The following is a 19,477-nucleotide window of genomic DNA, read 5'->3' as shown; positions in this document are numbered from 1 at the left end:
GCAAATTAAAGATGGAAAAAGAGACGTGCAGACATCAAGCTGAAACTATAAAAAGAACAAGACTAAAAAAAGACACTAAAACTAAACAAAAGCAAGTCTAAGAGTCTTGAGCTGCTTGTTGAATGTGTCCACAGATCTTAAAGTCACAGTCTCCCTTTGTCTTGAGCCTGGAGCGAGGACCTCAGGGCTCTGCACCTGATCACAAGAATCTCAAAATGGATCCTGAATTTGCATCATTTGGGTCAAATGATGTGTGAATGACACAGTCAGCGCTGAAGTTTAGACTGCATAGACGGTTTTAAGCACATCTGGTGGAGTGTGGACATGTATGCGTGTGTGCCCAGGCTAATGGATCCCAGCAAGAGCCGTCTTCGCTCCAGCTGTGGCCTCCGGGGTTCCGGGCCGCCATGAAGCCTGACCTCCAGGTTCTAATAAGAGAGCGTGTCAACCGCCTCTCCTCTGCAGCCAACCCTTCAGTTCTGCAGAAAAGGCAACATAACGGAAGAAAGATCCCTCACTGTGCACAAGCTGTACAGCCTGGCAGAACAAAGAGCGGCGTCTGGTCCTGTTTCCACCCCGAACCTGACAGTCTGAGGTTTTTCTGCTCCTGAGCTCACTGAGAAATGACGTTCACATTTCCATTTATGGCAGTTTCTTGCTTTGTTTGGTTGTTATGTAACACTAATATAATGTCTCCATCGCTAAGCTGCTGATTTCACTGAAAGCCATGACAGCGCCGGTGAAATGCCACCCTCAGAGGAAAGGATATTAAATGCACTTTAGGTTCTTCTCAGGTCTACCTTCATTTTGCAGAAGTTTTGACAGGTGCTTTAAAATCAAAAACTCAGACTGTTAAAGTACAGAGAACACCGGCACGCTGTCCATCACCTGTTCTCGGTTCATTTATACACAATATCAGTACCAGTGATCGACAGCAATTCCACAGAACTTATAATCATGAATTCATGTAACTTAAAGCTGCTACAACTGATTTTCAGCGGAACCAGCTTTTCATCTCCACCTCCAGCAGCTACAGAGCAACATGATGCATCATGGGGAGTTGTATTTGTGTCACCTGATGAAGCTGAGTCCAGTGTTCGCTCTCTGTTAGCTCTGTGTTTGGTCTCCACCAGCTCCGGAGGGAAACATCTGGCTCTTTCATGAGACTCACTGTAAAGCCAAACTTACATTTCTTCTTTTTGGTAATTACAGTTTTCACAGAGTAGTCAAAACAAACAGCAATGAGATATCTACTGAATCTCAGAAAACAAAAATTAGTTCAACTTTAAAAGGGCAACTGAGAGGCTGCTGCTGCTGCTGAGTCAACAACTAACCTGCTTTAAAGGAAATTCCACTGAACAAAAAGTCAAATGTATTTTATAACTGCATAGTCCAGTGATCCAATTTACTTCAAATAGCCAAAATGTTCCACAACAAACACAAGAACAACCAAGTCTGATGAAGGCTACACCTAGAGCATAGAACGGAAACACCTTCAAGTAATAATTAATTATTAGTTGTGAGAAAGTGCAGGTACTCAGGAATCAGTCGTGAAGGAGGATTAAAGGTCGCCAGCTCGTGTGGACTGGCTCAATAAATATGCAGAGCCTGAAGAACACCTGACAGTCAGGTAGCTGTAATCTGGGTCCTGATGCGCCGCAGCCTGGCTGGACTTCAGCGGTCCATCACAGAAACAGACTCATGTCTCCTTTTATTAACCTGCTCTTCTCTGACTTGTATCAGAAACCTGAAACCTTTTTTTCTTCAGTGCTAAAGTTAAACTATTTTTGCCTCCATGTCACACCCAACCAGGAACCCACGGGTCTGAAAAGCAAAGCCAACGCTGTCTTGCCAACCCAGCTGTGCAGCGCATCTCTTTGTCTGTGTCTTTGCCAGACTTTGTGTTTGAACAATATTATAGTGAAATACAACTATTTATTACATTTGATGAACACTGACGGGCAACGGTGTTTATAAACTGCAGCTCAGAAAAGATATCCGAACATGCGTTCATATGCGCATGTACAAAATGAAACTCGCGCATTCCGCATGGCAATCCTCATAGTCGCACATGATATAAAAACAAGATTATCTGTCTCTCAGTCAAGGATTAGATACAACCTTGGACTAATGCAAGATGGAGAGCTGTGAAGTGACATTGAATATTGATAATAAAAATGTTGATTAGCTTGGCAGACTGGATAATATGGATGCACATCTCTCAGTAAATCATAAGCATCACATATTCAGCCAAGTCATGGTATAAATAATATTTTACCTTTGAAAATGTATTAAAAGAAACCTGGGGGAGCCAGTTTGAATGGGACTGATGCAGCTGATGACATTGTCAAGTATTGTTATCTATAGTTTACAGGGGCTGTGCTGAAGTTTGTCAGTAGAGTAGATGTTGGATCATCACTCAGTACAAGTACAGCTGATCCACAGCTTCAGCCTGTACACACAGCCAGAGATGTACAATGGAACAGTTGCTGCTCCACCAAATGGCCCAGAAGATTGGCCCCCAGTCTTATCACACCCAAGGAGGACTGAGTTAGTGTGCACAGGTCCATTCAAACCACCACTGGATTTTTCTACAGGCAGGTACAGGAGGGTCCAATAGCAGAATTTTGCTTAGGGCCGCAGGGAGGTCAGTACCGGCTCTGATTCTGTTACAGACCTTCAGTTCATGTTTGCCTTTTTATTAACCGTCACCACGATTGTTGAACTTTAACCGTGTTGTGGTTTGCATGTGGAGGAATTGTAGAGAAAATTGAAGATAAACCAGGTTTTTGTAGAATTGTCCAATAGGGACATTTTTGTCTGCTGATACGGTCAAAAAAACTAAACACTAGAGGCCAACCGATTTATCGTTTTGTAGATATTATCGGCCGATATATGCTACCTGCATCCGCGTTTATAACAGCCGATATGACTATTAAAAATCAGAAACAGAGAGTCGGATCCTTCCCTCATGTCATGAGTGTTGCATAGTTTGCCCAGCAGAGGGCGCGCTCTTAACAAGCACCACAGAATAAAACACCAGCTGACTGCAGTCTGAGGAACTCCTGGTAGCTCAGTGTTCCTGGTGAGTTGGTCTTTTGTCACTACATGACTGAAATATTAATAAAAACAGCCCTCATCACTTTTCCTCTTCTGAGACCAGACTTGCTAACCCTCCCGTTTTTCAGGCTCAGCAGTGTTCTTGCGACCGATCCTCTCATTTCTCTCTCATTTATTACTCCTAAATATTTTCTAACATTGCCAACAGCAGATAACGCTGCCTGAAACAAAGCTAATGCCGTGATTGTCAGTGGAGGAGGCTAACTTTAGTGTTCAGTTACCAGAGGGGACTTACGAATAAATGTGAGCTGAACAAGTATCTAACACACAGTAGCAGCTCCTCGTTGTAGACAGTCATGTAGTATTAGATTAAATCAAGGGAAGCGTTTCCTCTGCGTCACTGTATCATATATAATTATTTGCCTGTATCATTATTATGATAGCACTGACATGAGAGGCGATATATGGTATTATTGTTATTTTTAGTAGTAGTACTATATTGGTATTTAATTTAATGTTCATTAGTAGTAGTACTCTATAATTTATAATAAATCCGATATTTTATAAATGTTTTCTGTAGTTTTATACCATTTGACTCAAAACATTAATATATTTTGTTGTACTTTTGTTCAAAGTACTATTGCTAACAAGAAAAGTTTATTTTTAAACTGTATGTATGTCACGGTATCTTGGTGAAGTCTCAACATAACAAATGTCAGGGATGATCTTTGTTTATGTTATGCGTTTCTTTAAATAAAGAGGAAAAAGAATATCGGCTATCGGACATAAAAATCCCATATCGGTCGGGCTCTACAAAACACCACTACCAACTACCCCCCAGTTTTTAAACGCCAGGGAGTCAGAGCCGTGGTTGTTGAGAGAAAGTTAGTACTGCTGCTCAACATTCATGGTTTCTGCATTCATTTGATGGCGAGGAAAACTTCTATCTAATAGTTACTAACAACATTTTCCACTACAGCAGACAGTCAAAGGTCAACGGCAGCATACTGTATGTCAAAGCAGCCTCAGCAGCTACACAGTCAATAACATTGAGGTCAAGCATTAAATCTAGAGAGAGAGCAGAGATCTGACCTGTGATCAGTTCATCGCCCGAGAGAGAGAGACTCCAGTCTGCAGAGTAGCTCACTGATAAACCACAGAATTATATTTGGCTTAAAGCTCAAACGTTTTTCAAGCGTCAGAGTACAGCAGCAGTAATTACAGGCACATTATGCACTCAGCTGTCGCTAAGAGGGTGGAAGTCTTTGGTTACTTTGATTCAGCTGGACAAAAAACCCACACCTCCATGTGCTGCTGAGAGCTGCTTTACTTTGCAGGAAGTATTACATTTAGATCAATAAATAATGATGATTTACAGATAAAAAACAAAGTAAAGCAAGTGTTGAAGAGGAGACGGGAGATACAGTAGGTGCATGAAAGACTCCTCCTCCGGCTGCAGCTGAAAATACGTGCAGGAAATACATGAAAGTGAAACATGAAGCTAACCCTCCCTGTTTCTAATCCTCAGGTCCAAAACACAGATAGGAAATGTCCCGGCTGAGTCTTTGTTGTTGCAGTACATCTGTTGGCCGCGTCTAAATGTAGATATTGATCGCTTTATGCAACAGAGTGAAAGTTGAGAGGCAGGAGAGTGGGAGTCAGAGAGGCCGAGACCCTTCAGCTGTGAATCACAGCGAACAAACACAAGAAGGAGCCCAAAAAAGATTCACTGCTGCCTGCTGCTGTGTGAGTCCCAGTTAAAGGGTGTATGTGTGTGTAGGTGTGCGTAAAGCTTCACCTGCTCATCTATTTTGAAAGAAGCACCCCTTCAAACACCCACGCACCCCCTCCCACCAGATGAAGCCGACTGCAGAAACACAACAAACCCACCGCACAGTCCACACGACGGCGTCCTGAACACTGACAGCAACATGAATTACACTTTGTGAATGTTGTAGCAGTTGAAGGGTACTCTCGAGAGGGTACTCTTCACTTCGGCAGAAAATTAAATGTTTGTTCATCCTGTGGTGAGATTTCAACCAGCAGCTCATGGAAGAAACGTTTCAGCTGTGCAGGAGTGAGTCAGTCTAAAGATGACGTCTTTGTAACATATGTTAAAATGGACAGAATTATCAATAAATATCCAGATAATGTAAATTGAATGGGCACGGTTTTTACACTTTGACAGCCTCGTTGGTGATGCATATTGTGCGAGACGAGAGAGAGTTCACTGAGGTCATGTGTCATCCAGGTCACAGCTGACCGACGAGGGTTTAAATCAAGAGCAACTGGACTCAAGGACGTTTTGTCTCTCATCCAAGAGGCTTCTTCAGTTTAGTTCAGGATAGTTTACCGAGCGGTTCCACACAAAACTAAATGGTACTTTACAGTTTCACGGCGGAAGCGAAAGGGAGGAACTTAGGCCCTCTCTACGCACTTACACACTTATGGGTATTCACTGTTTATTACAGTAGGTCAACCCAGCTAAAACTAATGTAGTCTACTTGCAATTAATCCTCCCTTCATGAAGGTAAAAGGTTTCAGAGAGCTGCTGTGTTGCTATTAGCTCTTATTTGTATTTACTGCTGCTCTTCCTAGTATGTATGGTCAGTTGTAGATCTCTTGATGTATTTGATGCTTTGTTGATGCTTGTATGTTGTTTCTCAAATGTAAGTCGCTTTTATACAAAGCGACTTACATTTGAGAAACAACAATGCCAAATGTCTGCCAAATGAGTAAATGTAAATGTAAATGTAAATGTGCTGCATTAGACTGACAGGTGTTTCTGTTAATTTGTCCATCCCATTTCAATGAGGGTAGACTAAATAACAGAAAAACTACATATGTACAGAGATAATACAAAGACCTGCAGTGGAAAGCTCTGGAAAAAGAGGACCTTGAGATCAGATGGTGCATGAGAATTATCACCAAATGTACTATATTTTAGTATTATAGTTTTAATAGATTATAGTATAATATATATATATATATTTTTTTTTATATACACCTCATTGACATATACTTTTGTTTTTGTCCCTATGTACACGAAAGGCATATTTCTCTCAAATATTATTCACAAATCTGTCAAAATCTGTGTTAGTGAGCAGTTCTCCTTTGCCAAAATGTGCAGTTTCACTGTATTGGGTGTGCCAAACGCCACCGAATGTGAGCATTTACCCACTCGAGTTGGTTACGACGACAAACTGCCGTCAGGTCGAGACCCCGATGAGGACAACGAGCATGCAGATGAGTTTCCCTGAGACGTTCCTGACAGTTTGTGCAGAAATTCTTTGGTCATGCAAACTGATTGTTGCAGCAGCTGTCCGGGTGGCTGGTCTCAGACCATCTTGGAGGTGAAGATGCTGGATGTGGAGGTCCTGGGCCGGTGTGGTTACACATGGTCTGCGGTTGTGAGGCCGGTTGGATGTACTGTCAAATTCTCTGAAACGCCTTTGGAGACGGCTTATGGTAGAAAAATGAACATTCAATTCCCGGGCAACAGCTCTGGTGGACATTCCTGCAGTCAGCATGATAACTGTACGCTCCCTTAAAACTTGTGATCTATGGCATTGTGCTGTGTGATGGAACTGCACATTTAGGAGTGGCCTTTTATTGTGGCCAGCCTTAGGCCTTTTATTGTGGCCAGCCTAAGGCACACCTGTTCAATCCCCATGCTGTCTGATCAGCATCTTGATATGCCACACCTGTGAGGTGGATGGATTATCTCGGCAAAGGAGAAGTGCTCACTAACACAGATTTAGACAGATTTGAGAGAAATAGGCCTTTTGTGTACATAGAGTAAGTCTCAGATCTTTGAGTTCAGCTCATGATGAATGGGGGCAAAAACAAAAGTGTTGCATTTATAATTTTGTTCAGTGTATATATGTAAATTATAACTGATGTATTTCATGTTGTAGCATGTGGAGCTTCTATTATAAACTGTCTTGGTAGTTTCATCTGTAACACTTTCTCTTGTCAATCAATGAGGTGTATATAAAGTATACAGTTGTATAAAAAAGAATTGCTCAAATAAAGGGTCAAATACCTTGAAATTGTACTTCATGGAGTACTTCAACAACTGATAGTAACAAAATCTGAATAATTACTGCAGATTCAGGCACCTGCAGCAGGTGTGACTCACCTGTTTGACCTTGCTGAGCTCCTCCTCCAGCTGATGGTGAACTCTCTGAGACTCGATCAGCTGCTCCTGAAGAAGTATGGAGTCACCAGGAAATATGACTTGGCCTTTACTGTTTTTATTTTAACTTTTTAAAAAACACTGAAATTCAATTGATTGGGTGAGAAAAACATGACGTTATCTCGCTGGAAGTAAACATCCTGACACAGGTGTGTTTTACCTGAAGTCTCTTGATCTCCCTCAGAGCCTCGATGTGCTCCTTCCTCAGCCGCTCCATCTCCTCAAGGTCCTCCGAGTCCGACGGCGACGGCTGCACAAACACACAGTCATGTTTCCATCACTTTTGGGGACATTACATTGACTTACATTCAATCCCTGGAGACTCACCATAACCATAACCACTACTTGCCTAAACCTGACCCCTAACCTCTAACCTTAAACTGAATCTTCCCCCTAAAATTTAATGATTTACATAAAGGAGACCTGCATTTTGTCCCCATAAGGGAGGCGAGTCCCTACAATGTGTAAACAGATTTCTGACCCCACAACATTAGTAATACCCGACCAGTTGAAATATACATTTTTCAATACAGGTATTATTTTTAATTACCCTATGAATAAACCCTCTGAAACTTCAGCCGTTACTGTTTAAAGCTATTTATCTAAATAATAAATAAAATATTATTATTATCTGGCTTTAATGGACATTAAAGGGTTAAACAATGTTTCGGTTTCTTGTGCGTTTATAAATCCCTTTTAAAACGTAATTCTGAAGCAATGTCTACAGTCACCAGGACATCGACTTCAAGGACTTCTCAATAACTTTAAATCACATTTTTAAGTTCAGGTTACATTCGGTGCTGTTTTCTGTTCTCTATTACAGTCATTATCACCATATCTCATCTTTAGACTCAAACCAACAACCTGTCAAAAATCTGTAGCTCTCAGCTCCGAGCCCATTGGTTCCTGCTGAAGACTTCTCACAGATTTATAGTTTCATGTTTAAAAAGGCTCAGTAACTTCTTCAAACACTGTGGTTTCTATCACACAAACAGGAGGAAGTAGACCATCTGTTGGGGACTACTTTCAGCGGCGGATGAATCCACATGTGGTGCTGTAGTTCAGAGTCAGAATAACCTACAGTGTGTGTGTTCGTGGTGATGAAGGAACATGTGACCCGGCGCAGCAGTGAAGCTAACTGGTGGGTTTAATAGTTTCTACGGCTCAGCTGAAAAGGAGACTCAGGACTCGTCACTGCTGGTTTGGACCATGAGGTTTATCACGTTCTGTCCTGCTGTATCTCATTTCAGTATGAACAGCTGTTTCTGCTGCTTGTTGCCCTCAGGCTGCGATTGATTATCGGTCGGATGCCCGTGTGACTCTGGTGGTGTAGAAAATCTTTACAGCCGGCTGACAGGATGGGTCACGCGTCAACAGGTCGATGTTGGAGCGTCCACATTGAGCGGTCGGAACCGGCATACCAGAGCATCACACCAGCTAATGACCAAACACGAGGAGGACAGGGATCTGATCACACTCCTGCATGAGGACACTTTTATACTGTTATTTCTTTATATTCATTGAGTCTGATTCGTGTTGTTACAGTAAGAAAGAGTTTGTGAAACAGCATTTGTTTTTAAATATAGTTTAGCATTCCCTTCTTGTTCTAAATGACTGCACACCAACGTTTCAGTGCCTCAGCTGTTACTGTGAGAGTAATTTTATGTTTGCACAAATTACAAAAATATTCTGCTTTCTTTGTTCTTCTTGCAGTGCAGAACATAACAAGCTTTTGAGGGTTTCATGTATTGTTGCACCGCTTGTGCTGATGATAGCCAAGCAGAGATAAAGATGGAAGCTCAGAAGTCCAAATTTCACCAGTTTAAGGTGGAGTCAGCGAGTCTAATCCAACACATGTTTTTCATCAGATTCAGATAATATCTCTTGGCGGTCCGATAGCTGACCGCATTGTGTGTCTGCTGAAAAACAATCCGGTGTTTGTGCTCAGCCATGCCTCTGTAAATGGGAAACAAACAAAGTGGCGGACACCACCGCACAACACCGCTCCAGCCATGATGTTTGTGTCAGGTAACGTTAAACGACTCGCCTTTCATTCAGCTTGCTTTCTAGTTCACGAAAGCCTGCTGCTGTTTAAAGCTGTAACCATTAGTCAATCAATCGATTAGTTAAAACTATTAAATTAATCTCCAACTATTTTGACAATTGATTATTAGATTTGAGTCATTTTTTTAAAGAAAACACGTCCCAATTCTCTGATTTCAGCTTCTCACATGTGAATATTTTCTGGTTTCTTTGCTCCTCTGTGACAGTAAAACATAATTTATTTGAGTTGTGGACAAAACAAGACATTTGAGGACGTCGCCTTGAGCTTTGGGAAACACTGATCACTAACTGAACATTATTTACCATGTTCTCTCGTTTTGCTGGCTCTGGGACCGTCTCATCCTCTCTGCATGTTAGCTTCACAGCAGCAGCTTTAACAGCAGATTGCTGCCCCACAACTCAGTTAGCTACAAGACTCGCTGCGTCGTCGTTCGCTCTGCATGGTCCTTAACAAGCTCCTGGTTTTGGTTCAGACCTAAACTTCAGAGGTGGCAGATCACAGAACTAGCTGTTGTGTGATTCGCTGTTTTTGCTGTTCAGTGTGTTTTTAAGGGTCAATGCTGCTGTGAGTTTATACCAGCGGGTTTGTGGGCGACTCCAACAAACTGGACAGGTCATCAGATGTGAACCTCGACCCCGGCTGGGTGACGGTCAACTCCTCCAGCTGAGGCGTGAACAGCTCCCTGATCAGGCCCTCAAAATCTGTGAACACAGCGTACAAAACACAAGAACAAATATTCTGAATTCTAGTTTCATGGTTTTAGTATCTATTTCGGTTACTGACGCAGTTTAACGACAGATAAAGGTGGTCAAATAGGTCAAATAGGTCACACAAGGACTATTAGGCTTTAGCCTGCAGTCTGAATGCAGCCTTCGAGAGTTTAGATAACTTGAGAATTGGATGAATTTGCGTAAAAGTTGTAATACTGCAAGATAAAAATACTGCATTACAAGTCAAAGTCCTGCTTGTTGGTACGGAGTTTCTAAGCGGCTTGTTCAAATTAAAGTTTGGCTGCGCCCCTATCTCCTTATAATGGAGGAAGAGGCTGTAAAGAGGTCGCTGTGTTGTTTGTTAGTTATTGATTGGTTTTATGGATTATTCACAGGTGTTCCAGGCGTTGGTCAGGAAACGCTTTTTGTGACAGAAACACCTGAAGCTAACGAGAAAAGTCCTGACGGCTCAGGACTTGGGTTTATAACGGTACTGAAGGCTTAAAGGTTCAGTGTGGAATTTTTATTTATGAGATCTATTGACAGAAATGCAATATAATAACGACGTTTTCAGTGGTGTGTAAAGACCTTACATAACGAACCGTTTTTATTACCTTAGAATAAGACATTTCTATCTACAGACACCGCGGGTCCTCTTACGTGGACGTCACCATGTTGCGCCGCCATGTTTCTACAGTAACCCAAACGGACAAACCGCTACACAGAGCGCGTTTCGTCGCTACATTTATCTGCTCTGATAATGATAATCCAACACATCTTTGTAGTAGCGTCCATGTTGATTCCACATTCAGACTTAAGAGCACATGAACACACAGTGAAGTCGGAAGAACGACTTCACAACTCGGGAAGTGGGACCATACGAGGAGGTACTACTGGTGAGGGTTGTGAATTGCAACCAGCGTGCATTCACTTGCTCCTCGGATGATCCCATTTACCAAGTTGTGAAGTTGTTCTTCCGACTTAGTATTATCCAAGCACATAAACAACACGCAGACATCTAGTTCACTCTACATGGCAAAATAAACGCAATACTACAAATTACAAATTACATGTTTGCAAAATATGCAATATGTGATTTTGTACGAATCAAAGTTCTGTATACTTCTTTATGTCCCATGTAGACTTTATTTATATTTTTTCAATGAAGATTTAAGGAGGGAAATATTCTGATTATATTCTGACGCCACATGAATGCACCATCAGTCACCGCTCACCCCTCCAATTGCAAGCGAGCAGGAGAAGCTACGATGGCCGACACGCTCTTTCGGCTCTGAGCTAAATAATACGTGTGCTCCTGACTTTGTCCAAATTTCACTTCTCTTCTTGCTTCTAATAAACCAGACAACTACTACCACTACTACTACTACTAACGCTAACGTTAGCTGCTGTTGTTCTTCTTTGTACAAATTCAATGTAGATAGAAATGTCTCATTCTAAGGTAATAAAAACATAATGGTTCATTATACTGCAAGTACAACATGGAGGAAGTAGGACAGCTTTTGGGACTGAAGGGGTTAAGAGGAAAAACAAACTAAAAGTTACCGATGTTAATTCAGGGTTAGGGGGTTTTGTGATTTGAGTGTTGCAGTCTTACCCGTGAAGGCCACCGTCCCGGCTGGATCGGCTTGAAGTCTGGACCTGAGCGCCTGCTGCTGAGCCTCTGTGGGCTTCAGCCCGAGCAGATCCAGAGCCTGCACACACACACAGATCAATAATCAGCTCACAGTGGTGACGCCCTGAATGTATTCTGTCACTATCCAAATAAAACCCTGTATCTCCGCTTTAAGCTCCAGATGGAGATGAAATGTTTCATGAGCCTCAGCGTACAGAGAACATCCTCAGGAGCGACTGATCTGACAACGTGCGAGTTACTGGACTTGAAGATATGTGATTTGCAGCAGACAAAGGTCTGTGGACTGAGGTATTGTTAAGATGTTAAACTTTATTGTCCAGATTAAAATAAACATTTAATGTGTGCTGATTAATAGCTAAAAAGCCAATTTAATACATTAAAAATTAAACCTAAAACACAATAAAGAATTCAAACAGTTTGTTACTTTCGTTAACGCAGCATTTGGACTGTAGCTGCAGCTAATCATTATTTTCAGTACTGACTTAGTATTGAAAAATAAGTTACCTCAACTATTAAATATCAACATTGTTTTTTAATTTATTTTCTGTAAATCAACCAATTGATTAATTGACCGTGTCAACACTAATGAGTTCTCCAGGATCATGTTTCAGTGTTTCAGAGGACTGAAAGCTATAATTTAACAAATAAATGAGCGATAACAAAAACACCCACCTGCTCCACCCTCTCCAGTCTGAGGCGGCAGCTGGTGCTGAGGGAGCATCTCCTCTGAGGAGGCTGGCTGCTGACGGCCTCTGCAGACGGAGACACAGCCACACTTTCAAGAGTACGCTCATCTAACATTGTCGGACCGTGTACAAACAGAACAACATGACTGCAGACCATCAACTGGTTTTCACAGCACTGCACACATAAGACAGCAACAACATACAGTGATAGTTCACACTCAGACCAGTTCATTTTCAGTCTTTTTTTTGCTGTTAATGTGCTCTAAAAGTAAAAACAAGTTGGCCACTGCAGAGAATATTTCAACCTTTCAAGGGAAACTGGAGCAGTGATGATTAATCTTGGCAATATCTGACAAGGCCAATGAACTGTCTGCAGGCAGCCTTATCAGTGAGCTGCTGGTGAAGGATGTTAGCGCTACCTATTATGAGTTTTGGGAAGGTAGTGAAAAAGAGAGTTTGGAGCCCTAAACATCCTCAGTTACGTCATCTTTCCTAAACGTTAACATCTTGAATGACAGCAGCTCTAAACTAACAGCAGTACTGGCTGGAGTTAGAAATATATAGTTATACTGAATAGAGAGCTGGAAAGTAACAAATTATTAAATAAATTAATTGAGTAGTTGTTTGTAAGTATTTTTTTAATCTGTAATTTTACTTTTACTTAAGTATGTTTTGTTGTAAGTATTGTACTTTGCTACATTTTCAATCACATCCGTTACTGAGTCAAAGAAAAACTCGCGACCACTTTGACTTCAAGTGCAAGGAGACCAACAGCTTTATCATGATGCAGTGTGTGAAAAAATGTGCTAAAAATGCTGTATTAGTGTTCGTGCTAATGAAAACTGAACATTTCCTGCTGCTGCAGCATCACATTAAAAGCATTTAACTGGCGAAACCACATTTACTTTTATTTTGAAGTAGTCACAGGAAATGCAATCTGTGTGTAAGTGAGATCAGCGCTGACAGCTCTTATTCATCAAAAATGCGGCTACACAACAAGACAAACGTCATTTTCAACAGTTTTCTGACAGCGGAAATGTTGAAATGTTGCAGTGAGTAATGCAACAGTCAGCAGCAGCAGACACAGCGAGCTGTTAGATAAAGAGGGGTTAAGTGTCTTGCTCAGGGACACATGGTGGATGTGTCACAGCGGGGAATTGAACCCGGGTCTCTCACACCAAAGGCATGTATCTTCCTCCTGTACCTCATGTTGTCTGCAGCGAAAAGTCAGATCATGACTGCTGACATAATTATGGAGAATACCAGTAACTGCCCTGTGGCATTAAAATGCATCTGCTGTTACCATAGTAACTACAGGTATCTCATGCACAATAACGGCGCAGCTGCATAATAGCATCAAAACTGGTTGATTTGTAAATCATGCCAATCAGAGTTACATTTACAATAACTATCACTCCTCAGTGAACTCCTCGGCTGCAGGTCTTGTAGTTAAAGTAGGCCTGTCTAGATTTATCATTATGGATTTAGTCCTACCATGTTTTTAAGGACTCTCTTCACACTGATATAAGCTAATAAAAAATTACTTTTTGCAAAAGTTGAAAACATTAAACAGTAGGCAAATTTTTATATATTTATATTTCTATTTATTCATGTACTGTATTCATACCGAGGCAACTTCCTCATATGTGAAAATGTACCTGTGAAAATAAACCCGATTCTGATTCTGCTTACAACAAATGTAGTTGAGGACCCCTGAAGTAGAGGTCAGTGAAATAATAGCCAACTTCCATTGGTGGTTAAAAATAAGTTTTCATTGGCCAAAGAGACATCGGTGCATGACAATGTTGGTTGGCATTAGCAACGCTATACTATACTAACGCTTGTGACATTAAAATTACCACCTTTTTAATGTAAATAAGGACATGACTTCATTTACAGTCCAGTGCGGCCCGCCACAGTCTAATCTGTTTCACCGGTTTCTTAATGTAGCGAAAACATTCTCAAACTTCTCATTGTAACATTAAATGTCACTGTTTTTATCTGTCAAACAAACTGAAATTGAAAGCGCCACATGGCTTTATTCCCTTATCAAATCACAAAAGAGTGCAATTTAATTAAATAAGCTTATCCTGTGTAAATAAGCTTATCCTGTGTACAGGGTCACGGGGTAAATAAGATATTAAATCAATATAAATAAGTTATTTTAGGTGAGGTTAAAAAAGCGTTTACTCTGAGTAAATTTTAAATGAGCTACTTTTTACTTTTACTTGAGTAGATTTTTAAACAGGTAACTTTACTTGTCTTTAAGTAAAATTCATCAATGTAATCGTAGTTTTACTTAAGTAATATTTTTATACTCTTTCCACCTCTGACTGTAGAGAATAATGCAGCTGAATGACATCTGACAAACTGAATCCTGCTCTCCTTTAAACAGCAGCCACGCTCTGAAATCTACAGCAGAACCCAAAGAATGTTTCTGTTTCATTCATTAATAAAGCTTCCATCTGAAACATGTTACTGGCTGAGACAACATGTAGATTAGATTATATTCTGCAGGAATAATGATTTATACATGATGAATGTCCACGTTTTCACATCACCTTGCAGGGCAGGACTGTTTTTTACACCAGCCACACTTCACATGCAGATATATTCCACGTGTAGACGTGTGCAGAAATGTGGAGGAAGGAGTGTAAATGGGATGTGGTTCGTCAGACGCCTCCGTTATTTTCACCTTCACCGTGTTAAAGCTGAGCCAGTGCAGGTTAACACCTGTGCGTTAAGTGTCAACTGAAGGGTGGGGCAGATATTTAACGGAGCAAGAAATCTTCCAAACACTGTCTGGAGTCACAGGTAGTGCAGCTTGTGTCCTCCGTCCTGTGTGACTGATGAATTCAAGCATGTATTTCCTGTTTAGGTGAGAGCTGAGGTCAGAGAGTTCACCTGTGTTTATATTTGCCCCACAAAATCACACAAATGGCCAATAAAAGTGAAGCACAGAGCTTGGAAATGGAGACGCCACTAACCATCGCCTTGTTTGGTGGCTTTTAGGACCAGATATTACCGTCAGTTCACTTCTGAATGTTCTAATATTCAGCCACATTATCTAAATTAGTTGTAAATTACTTGTACAAGGTTAAACTCTTTTAAGCAAGTTAAGCTAACCCAAAATGTTAATCTGTCATTGCACTGAAACACAACCTCATTACGTACCATTGCTCCAAGTTGAGCCAGGAGGCCGCTACTCTTTCCGAAATAACTTTATTCTTTGGATTTGTTTTGTTTTGTGTGTTCTATTGTCTGACAGTTTGTGTCCTAAAGGACTTATTGAATAATGATCAATCCCTTTGTTATTTTTATAATAACTGATAAAGAAATCAACAGAAAGGGACACAAAACGACCACAAAGCGATGTCCGTCTGGTGGTAGACATTTCTCAATGATTCCCATTTAAACACTAAAATCCACTGCTTAACAAAGATTCCTCAAAACCGGTTTACGACTTTACTGTTGGAGGTTCCCTTTATTACTAAACGCCCTGAACAACCGCCGTCATTTTGGTCTTTGGGTGTGATGTCAGACGGCGAACACAGCGACGTGCATATGGAGAAAGCTCTCAGCGTCCCTCACACACACAGAGACGGGACGATGCTTCCCAACTCCTAAGCCAATCGTAGGCCAGACCTCCCGCCCGCCTCACTTCCTCCTCCAACAGGCAGCAAACCGCACGCCATCTGTCCCTCTCGCTGCCTCCTCTCCCGGCTGTCCTTTTATTCACACCTCCCAGCATACAGCAGCTCCTCTGCGCACACGCTCTGCAGTTATTGCTGATACAGAAGCAGATATGAATAGATGTATAGTTCCTGTGTCATGACCTCTGGCCTCTGATTGGCTGACGGCCCTTAAGACTGCAGATATGAGGAGCTTTTTTACTACAGAACTTGATGGCGCTTCTTTAGGTCGTCAGCAGGTAACTGAGAGCACAAACGATGTTGCAGGTGGTGAAGCTGTAGGGTTTCAGGCCAGATAAACCCACAGTGGTGATTTCTGCGACGGTATAACCGCAGCGACTGAAGAACCAGCTGTTTGCCTCCATCAGCCAATCAGCTCGTGTTCTCACAGCGGCAGCACTACGTTTGATTAGTTATTAGAGAATTACAGAAACATACCAGGGTGTGTTTCAGGGATGCTGTCGCTCTCTGCTGGGGAGGAGACCTGAGTCGGCTCGGTTCTGGCCGGAGACACTCGCACCTGCAAACATTAACACAACATATTAATATTGGTTTGATAAGAGTGCGTTCATGTGTGTCACAACCTCATCTCAGTGCAGAGAGATGCTGATCGACTCACTGATATTCCTGCTCTTCACCCCTCTGCTTTTCCCTACAGGTTCCAAGTGACATAATCAAAAAAAAATTCTGATGAAATCTTAAAGGAGACCTATTATGCTTTTCCACATTCGATGACTTATCTACAGTGTTATAATGTTGGATGTTCATGTTAAACATGGCCAAAGCTTCAAATAATGAGGCTTAAGCATTTATAAGAAATCCCTGTGAGCAGAAACCTCAGATTTCCTCCTGTTCTGAACGCTTTCAACGTTTTCAACAGCTTTTTCAACCATCGGCTCCGTAATACGACACACGGAGCCAGACGGAGCCGCTGTTCCTTATATGGTCATTTGCTCTGCACAGCAACGCTCAGTCTGTCTGTACCACTCAGCAACAGCCTGGTAACATTCTTCAGGTCTTGGCCAATCAGAAGACAGTTGGCTTTGAGAGGGGGGCCTTAAAGAGACAGGAGCATCCACAGCTTGTTTCAGACAGAGGCTGAAATGAAGGCCTACATGAAGAGCCAGTATAAGAAAGAAACTTACTTTTCTGAACTTTGAATCATGCAAAGCTGCTACAGGATCACAGAACTACAATGTAGGAGTTGTAAGTCCATTTGGTTTTAAGCCTGTTTGTCATTAGCCAGAATTAGCATCCCAGCTAATATCACGGTTAATGTGAATTACAGATGCGCATTGCTAGCCAAGCTAGCCAGCCCCAACATCTCATCCAAATATGGTCACATCTTGTTCCAAAAAACCAAGATGGCAACGGCCAAACTACCAAACTCTTTTACACAGGTAATGGTTTTAAAGAAAACAAGAGTGATGAAAATAATTTGGCTTTGAAAAGCAGTAAATCTTGACTTGTAATGTCTCAAATTAATCATATTTGGTTTAAACAAAGTTCATTCCAGACAAAACCAGTTCAGTCTCCCTCCTCGTGTGGACCTCAGGTCTGTACTGAAGCTCATACCTGACTGACGTTGACTGCTGGCAGAGTCTCACAGGCAGGGTTCCGGCTGGAGGTGATCTTGGTGACCACGGTGGGCTGAGGAGGCATTGCGCCCAGCCCCGGGGGCCTCATCTGGGGTCCAGTTCCGCCGCCAGACCCCTGGAGGGAGATGGGGCTGTGAGGCCCGCTGCTGGAGCTGGAGGATGATCTCCGCCTGATGAAGGCAATTTCCACCGTAGGGTCGGGTCTACAACACACAGGGCTGTTTTCAGATTTTTGGAATATGCAGCATTTATAAACATTTTAACTTCCATATTTACTGTAACATCTTCTTAGACAACGAGAGCATTGGCAGCTTCTGTAAGACTGAATTTCCCATTAACCCTCTGTGAAGGTTCTCAGTCACCCAGGTCATGGATAAGGAAGGTTCACCGACCACAAAAACTGTTCTTAATACAGCCAGGAGCACTAACGAAGCAGCGATCATCTTGATGAAGACCCCGCAGGGGTTAAATGGCTGAGTTTCCCAACCAGCCAGTCAGAACTGAGAAGAAGTCTCTCGAACGAGAGACGAAGTGTCTCAGAGTTTTCAACCAAGTCCAGCTACCCTTCAATTAATCTTCCTTGGATTCCCATGAACCCTGGGAACTAACCTATTACGTATTAGATACTGAATGAGCAATGTATATTTCTCACTCACTCTAAACTAATTACTTCTGAACCTATAAAATATAAACATCCATAACCATCCACATACACGGTATGAGGCCTCTTTCTAAATAAGGTTTTTGACTTTACACACAATCTTGATCACGCATTTATAAATAGCTATTCAATCAATCAATCAAGTTTTATTTAAAGAGCAAAATTTCCAAAAGACATGGTCCTAATAAACTTTAAAAAATAAATTGAAAAGAAAAAATAAGCCGTAAAATACAGAATGCATGTGATTTAACATAACATAAAATCAACAAACTAAAATAATAAAACCTATTTAATAACTTAAAATTAGCTCAACCCTGCCCTAAGTAAAAGTTTTATCAAACAGAAAATTCTTATGTCTGGCCTTAAAAGTGATTCCATAGTAAAGGCGCTTGATAACTAAATGCTATTGTCACATTTATTCCAGCAGCATCTTATTTTCAAGCCAAACTCCTCTGTTCGTGTTTCTTTTGTGTCTTGAATAATGTATTAACCCCTTAGAGAAAGTCTCCAGGTGTGCCGGACCTGAGCTTGGTGCGTGTCAGGATGCTCCTGGCCTCCTCGTACGTCACTCCGATCAGGGACTCTTTGTTGATGGACACCAGCTGGTCCCCAACCTGCAGCCTGCCGTCCTGAAACAGCACAAACACACAGAGACGTTCAGGTCCTGGTGCTCGAGGTGCCAGCGGAGGTACTGGGACTAAGAAAAACTGGGTTTTTTTGTGACTTTTGGGTTCAATCTTTTGTGTTTCTTAGAGCACAACATTTGGCTTTTTTAGTAAAAAAGTAGAACCCTTGTACAAAGGTTTGATTTTGACTGAGCCCACATGGAACACCAGCAATCTAAGGTTGATGAAATGACCTTTTTGAGACCAACAAGGCAGGAAAACCCAGAGTTTTGATGCGTTTGGCTTCAGGCTGGACAGACTAGAGAGTAGGCTAGGCGGTGTGACATATATACTGCGTAGACACGATGGGAGCTGACTGTCTCCCCTACCATTGCCTTAACAGGACCCCCCCATCCCCACCCACAGAAAAAAAGAAATTAAATTATTATTATTTACCTTATTTATGTGCTCTCATTTGATTTAAGCTCAGCTTTTGATTGAATCACACAATTTTGCTCTGCAGACAGAGCTGTTGTCTTAAAGGAGAG

General features: G+C 41.7%; 1 protein-coding gene across 2 annotated transcripts in view; it reads right to left on the bottom strand.

Moving 5' to 3' along the window:
* The window catches only part of LOC119916268 (syntaxin-binding protein 4-like), a 73,048-nt gene that overhangs the window by 28,503 nt on the left and 25,068 nt on the right, over positions 1–19,477 (bottom strand). For both annotated transcript variants that reach the window (XM_038736229.1, XM_038736230.1), the window contains exons 9-16: positions 18,847–18,953; positions 17,641–17,866; positions 16,504–16,585; positions 12,360–12,439; positions 11,649–11,745; positions 9,900–10,024; positions 7,419–7,508; positions 7,202–7,267 (exon numbers count right to left, since the gene is read on the bottom strand). In XM_038736229.1, coding sequence (XP_038592157.1) covers positions 7,202–7,267; positions 7,419–7,508; positions 9,900–10,024; positions 11,649–11,745; positions 12,360–12,439; positions 16,504–16,585; positions 17,641–17,866; positions 18,847–18,953 — 873 coding nt within the window. The remainder of the gene's footprint in view (positions 1–7,201; positions 7,268–7,418; positions 7,509–9,899; positions 10,025–11,648; positions 11,746–12,359; positions 12,440–16,503; positions 16,586–17,640; positions 17,867–18,846; positions 18,954–19,477) is intronic.

Source organism: Micropterus salmoides, unplaced genomic scaffold (genome assembly GCF_014851395.1).
Source record: "Micropterus salmoides isolate LMB-PRFRI ecotype aquatic unplaced genomic scaffold, ASM1485139v1 Ms_hic_scaffold_21, whole genome shotgun sequence".
Taxonomy (NCBI): domain Eukaryota; kingdom Metazoa; phylum Chordata; class Actinopteri; order Centrarchiformes; family Centrarchidae; genus Micropterus; species Micropterus salmoides.
This window is presented reverse-complemented; position numbering and strand designations above follow the sequence as displayed.